Below are 6,152 nucleotides of genomic sequence, written 5' to 3' on the forward strand. Positions count from 1 at the left end.
TTTGTCTTTCAAATGCTGGTCTTGTCTCTGTTCCTGGGTGAGGTCCGTGCTTCCTGGGTGAATCAATGTGAGGTGATGGCCCAGTCATTACAGGCCATTCAGTAGAGGCCTGCTACCATTGTATTTCAATCATTTCCAATCACACTCATTCACCGTGGAACCAGTTTACATGGGAGGGGTATGTGACTCATACAGTTGCGACACAGGGGATGCCCGGGCGGAGGACAGAAGATGGAGGCTTGACATATAAAATGGAAACTTGACATGACTTTGGTTCACTTATAAACACAGGCCTAAACAATACTCTATCCATATGAAACAAAAATCAGTACGAAAATGATAATAATACAATATATAACAGTAAAATCAGTACAAACCTAATAATAATACAATATACAACAGTGGATATCCAAAACCAAAAACTTGCTACCAAAATAAAAATGTTTAAAGCTTATCCTACATCTTAGCTTACTTATACTTATCTATAGGGAAAAGGGAGGGAGAGAAAAAGGCAGAAATGATTGGGGAAGGGGAGGGAATGCATTTTAAAATAAATAAATAAATAAAGAAACTGGGGGTTTTGTTACAATTCAATCAGCTATTAGATAAAAGCCCAACACCCCCCCCCGCCCCACACACACACACACACACACACACACACACACACACTAAAGAGCCTGATCTATACAGATGTCAGGCAAGCCGTATCCAACTAAAAAGATGCTTCTTTTGAGCATACACTGAGCTTGGTGCAGAAGCACATAGAATTTAAAGTAAAGCTCTTTTTGTTTTTTAATGTCTGCAAACAGCCTAGTAGGATAACAGTTGCACAAGTAGTACACCAGTTAACCTACACCAATGCATAGCTACTCCTCATTTTGTAGTGGGTAACATCACTCTAGTAGAATGACTTCTACCACTGTAATGCTTTGTCTTGTGTCTCCACTCCACTTTTACTACAAAGTAGAACCTATTTCCTCCATATGAAATGTTTTGTAGGATCCCACACCCTTTGTCCATTACTAGATCTAGCTGTAGCTCTGGATCCTAACTCTAAAAGAGCTTGGCTTGTTTAATCTAGTAAATAAAAACTAAAAGTGCTAAATACTGAAAATGATCAATAGCTTATTATGAAGCATGCCCACATCTAAAGTATAATGGGCCAGATTCATCCCTGGCACACTTCCATTGTGTGCAATGAAGTGATGCTAGGAAAAAATCTGGTCCAGTTTCTGTTTTGAAGGATGATAGCCTTATGTGAATAGAAGATAGGGTTGGAGCACTGTATTTTCCATCTTTCAATACAATTTCCTTAAAACTTTTTCAATAGTTTTCTCAAAACTTCTGTTAACACAAAGATCAATTCATAGACCTAGACTCTGGTTTCTGTTACATTGTATATCTTAAGTAAATCCATTTATACAAGCATAATTGACAAAAGTTGGCCCCCTACCATACAGGTGTCCATCACAAGAGGCAGATAACCAGATGTCTTGTAACCAATGGATTAAATATTGGAGATATATATGTGTTAGTTAAAAAAAAATGATTAACAAATATCAGGAATAAAATGCTCAGTCTTTCCTTTTTCCCCCACTTAGAATCCCTGTGATGACAAGCGACACAGAGATATCTGGTCTAAAGAAAAAACCTGTGATCGATTACCAAAATTCCTAGTTATAGGACCTCAGAAAACTGGTGAGATTTTACAGTATCTTAATGTGATGCAGCTTCAAGTGACTACAATAGCAAATTAATTTTAGTCACTGTTACCGTGTTGTATATGCATTAATTATCCAGTAATATTTTTTTATTATCCAAATTTAGCTCAGTAATGTGAATGATAAAAACAGGTTTTACACAATTTAAGAATATGATATAATGGAGAGTGTTTTGCCTTTTTGTAGAAGTATTGTGATTAACACTGATAAAGAGATCATTTGGTGACTGATTGATTAGATTTAAACAGAACTGAGGAAGGAAAGAGAGTAATTTTTTTTTTAAATCATTATAGACATTTGCATACCACATGGGCAGTGTTCTTGATGGTGCTGCTGACAATCACACCTTTTCCACCCATTCCTGCTCCAGATATGCCAAACCAGAAATAAGGCAACCCTGATAATATTCCCGCTAACTCTCTCAAATTCACCAAAGACAGATCTCAGGAGCATCAGTGGAGAATGAGCCTGTGTGGCTTCACCAAGTCATGTCCAGCATACGGAGTAGGAATGGGTGGGCAGGGAGTGCTTCTTGGTCATTCTCTCCAAAGTGCCACAGAAGCAGTATAAAGATATCCATAGGGTCCAAAAAAAGAGCATATTGTTTACAGGAACTCATTGTCATTCAGTGGAATTTACATTGCAAGGCAAGAAATCCCTGCAGGACTGGTAGAACAGTAAAGTTGTGGTACTTTTTATTAATAAAATGTACTACTGCTTCTCTTCTCCATGACAACAGAAAGCTGCTTTTGTCATGTACTCCCATTCATGTACTACCAGTCACCTATAGTTAAAATGTTTAAGAGGAAATCTAGACTTTAAATAGCTTTTATGACAACCTCAGCTTGGAAACAATTGTTTGTTCTTCAAATCACATTTAAAAAATATCCTTATATGTGGCATATGCATGGAAGCTCAAGTCTTCTGTATTAACTGTACATGTTTCTTTAAAAGTTTTTGGTTAAAAAATATAGTACCAGATCCGTGGGTGGTATAAATCAGTCTGGTTTTATTGAATTCAGTGGGACAATGCTGGTTAACACCAAGTGAGGTTCTTCCTCGTACCATATATATGCCTTGTTAATCTTTGGACTTTATCCTATTTTCAGGTACCACAGCTTTGTATTTGTTCCTGATTATGCATCCTTCCATCATTAGTAACTCCCCCAGCCCAAAAACCTTTGAGGAGGTACAGTTCTTTAATAGAAATAACTACCACAGGGGGATTGATTGGTAAGATGGGTTATTAGTATAAATATAAAGTTTATATACTGTGCACAATACAAAAATGACAATACAAAATATTTGTAATGTAAGTGTGTGTACACAGATTGATAATTATATTTGCTTTTCTTTTAAAATGATAATAAAATGCCTATGAACAATGTAACCTCAGTCATAAAATACAACATATTCTAAGATGTTTATTTTCCTGCTGATATAGCATATAAAGAGATATCTATTCCCATCGTAAGACACTAATTAATTTTAAGGGAAATTACATGTCTCTCTCAAGATATTAGCATGTTCAGAATGTGCAGATAATAAATAAAAGAAGAACAGAATTATGTTTTTATTGATGCAGCTCTTCAAAGACAGAGTCTTATACATTTGTGTGACAGATACCTTATTTCCTGTCACACACACCTTTGAAATGATGACAATAAAACTAACATCATAAGTGTGATATATGATAGCATGAAATATGTTCCAAATTGAATAACTTATTTCTAAAATACAGAAAAGAAATCTTTAATAAAAATTTAAGGCATTATTTTCTGCCCTCTAAACAGAAATTAGATATTAGCAGTCAGCTATTGACAAAAGTAAAGCCTCTCAAAAATATTTTCAAGGCTCAAGCATCCAGGAAAACATTCAGCAATGCAGCAAGTAACGATAAGAAAAGAGAATGCCTTCCTGCTATCTTATTCTCGTAGCCTATGCAAGAAGTTGCTTGTATTTTCTTCTTCAAAAAGTGATGCCAAGTAAAATGCTCAAAGGTGAAAAACAGCTATATGCAGTATTAAGTGGGGAGCCACCAGTAAAAGATTATTGATATTTTGTCTTGTTCCTTTACTTCTCAGTGCAAGGGAAAATGGTTCCCGTAGACTGTATCCATCCGTAAAATTAATAGTGCAAAGGCTGTTATATGGTCTGTGTAGAGATGGTTTAGACACAATTTCTTTTCAAGGTGTGTGGTTTTCATAGAGTTATAATTGATGCAGTGGATTCTTATTACAAAGTTCAGTGAATCAACATCCATTACTGTGTGTCAGATAACAATCTGACGTGTAGAAAATAAGAGATGTCTGCTAGCTGATAACATCTACAGACTATCCTCAAACTCCAGTGCAGATTCTTAGCCATTTTTATCCATGTTATTTATAGTTATAGTTATAGTTAAATTTACCTCTGTACAAAGCACCAGCACAAAACCTGTGCTCTTGGATGAATTTCAGCCACTCAGGGCAGTCCACTAAAAAGAGGTTGCTTCTAAAAGCCTTTTATATTGTAAACATCAGGAAACTTTAAAATGAAAACCACCAGATTTTTTGAGCAGCCAGACACAGCTAATACCCAATCAGAAAAGACCTCCTGGCACCCTATAATGTTGTTAGAATATGCAACATGGTGTTTTGTTTGCTTTTATTGAGCAATGATGATGTCTGTTTTTTTAGGTTATTCTCTAATAAAATCTATTTAGCATGCTCATCAACCCTCCTTGCTTTACAGTGTTCGGGACCTTTGAGTATTTCTGAGGACACTGTTCTTTTTCTAGGTATATGGATTTCTTTCCAGTACCATCCAATGTCACCACTGATTTTCTCTTTGAGAAAAGTGCCAACTACTTTCATTCTGAGGAAGCTCCTAGACGAGCAGCCTCCCTCATCCCCAAAGCCAGAATCATCACCATTCTCATCGATCCATCAGATCGGGCATATTCGTGGTATCAGGTATGGTCTTTGAAGAACACGGTCATCTTGTAGTTGAGCAAATGCAAGGCAGTCTTTTTTACTTGGATCCATTCTATACTGAAAAGCAACAGATTTTGGTGAAGTTATATTTATTGAAATACCAATCACGAGTGGATTTATGAAAAAAGCTCCCTATGAATATAAATTTGAAACAACACTCTTTTAAAATGTATAAACACCTGAGATTTTCACAACTCTGAGTACAAATACATACATGCAGAAGCAATGTTTATACAGACAGTTGCATGTACTAAATATGAGAATTGCATGTGTTATTTGTCAAGACCTCATTCTTCTGCCAACAAGGGTGTGAACGTGCAGGGAAAAGGAGTGTGAACTTGCAGGGAAAAGGAGCCTTTTCGACATTTGTTGAACTGACATAACAGAGGAATGTGGGTCCACATTGTAAATAATTTGATGTACTTAGGCTTGGATGCATAACACTTGCATATGTCTTAGACTGATAAGAGAATTAAAACATGAAAAGATTTGGAAAAATGTTATCTACTGGAAAATTTCAGCTAAGTCACAATTGAATTGACTTGCATTCAGCTTTTAAATCCAATGTCAGATTCAGTATTCTTTGGGAGAGTACAGACAATAGAAATTAGTATTTTACTATACTGTTTAGTCTATATCAGGGCTGTCCAATGCTTCTGATGCAGCCCATTCATGGGGAGGAGGCACAGACTTAGTGCTGGGTGAACGGGGACCGCCAGCACAGCCCAAGTAGTGGGAGCGGATCTGGAGAAGGGGGGCACCAATGCAGTATGCAGCCCACAAGCAACATGCCTACACCATGTGCAGCCCCAGGCCACACTAAAGTTGGATAGTCCTGGTCTATATTACTGAAGTGTCATTCTGCTTATAATCCCCTCTGAATTATTATATAAAAAAGCTAGGTTAAAGTTAAACAGGATTTTTTTCATATCAGAAACTTGAATGCAGTCCCCAAATATAATTCACACTAATTAGACAAAACAGTAATACATTTCTAATATAATTCACAAGCACATGGATGAAAACCTGGATGGTCCATATGAGTTTAGTTTCATATGAAGCACAGACATGGATGGATCTAAGATTTCCAAAAGAGGGGTTCAGATGGTGTAGCACATCAGCACATATAACATAACATATTTTTCTCCAGTTAAAGAGAAAATAGAACCTTTATTAATATGCTAGAGGGAAAGTGCTATATTATTAAAACAAATATATGTGTATATATATCAATGAATATATAAATATATATATAACATATATAAATTATAAAAAGAAATACAGATATATATAGATATTGGAAAACAAATATAGTATTGGAAAGTGCACTGATTTGCTAGATTATATATACAGTTTTAAAAAACACAACAAATTAGGCAAAAAATAGTCAAAATGATCAAAAGATATTGTGTCATTAGTCCTATAGTCATAATAATTATATATATATGTATATATA

General features: G+C 35.6%; 1 protein-coding gene across 1 annotated transcript in view; it reads left to right on the forward strand.

Annotated features, from left to right (window-relative positions):
- The window catches only part of LOC102382619 (bifunctional heparan sulfate N-deacetylase/N-sulfotransferase 3), a 110,032-nt gene that overhangs the window by 87,188 nt on the left and 16,692 nt on the right, over positions 1-6,152 (forward strand). Inside the window, exons 7-9 of the mRNA XM_006019718.2 lie at positions 1,602-1,698; positions 2,831-2,954; positions 4,501-4,675. Of these exons, the coding sequence (XP_006019780.2) occupies positions 1,602-1,698; positions 2,831-2,954; positions 4,501-4,675 (396 nt within the window). The remainder of the gene's footprint in view (positions 1-1,601; positions 1,699-2,830; positions 2,955-4,500; positions 4,676-6,152) is intronic.

The sequence above is a fragment of the Alligator sinensis genome, unplaced genomic scaffold (assembly GCF_000455745.1).
Source record: "Alligator sinensis unplaced genomic scaffold, ASM45574v1 scaffold544_1, whole genome shotgun sequence".
In the NCBI taxonomy this organism is placed as follows: Eukaryota; Metazoa; Chordata; order Crocodylia; family Alligatoridae; genus Alligator; species Alligator sinensis.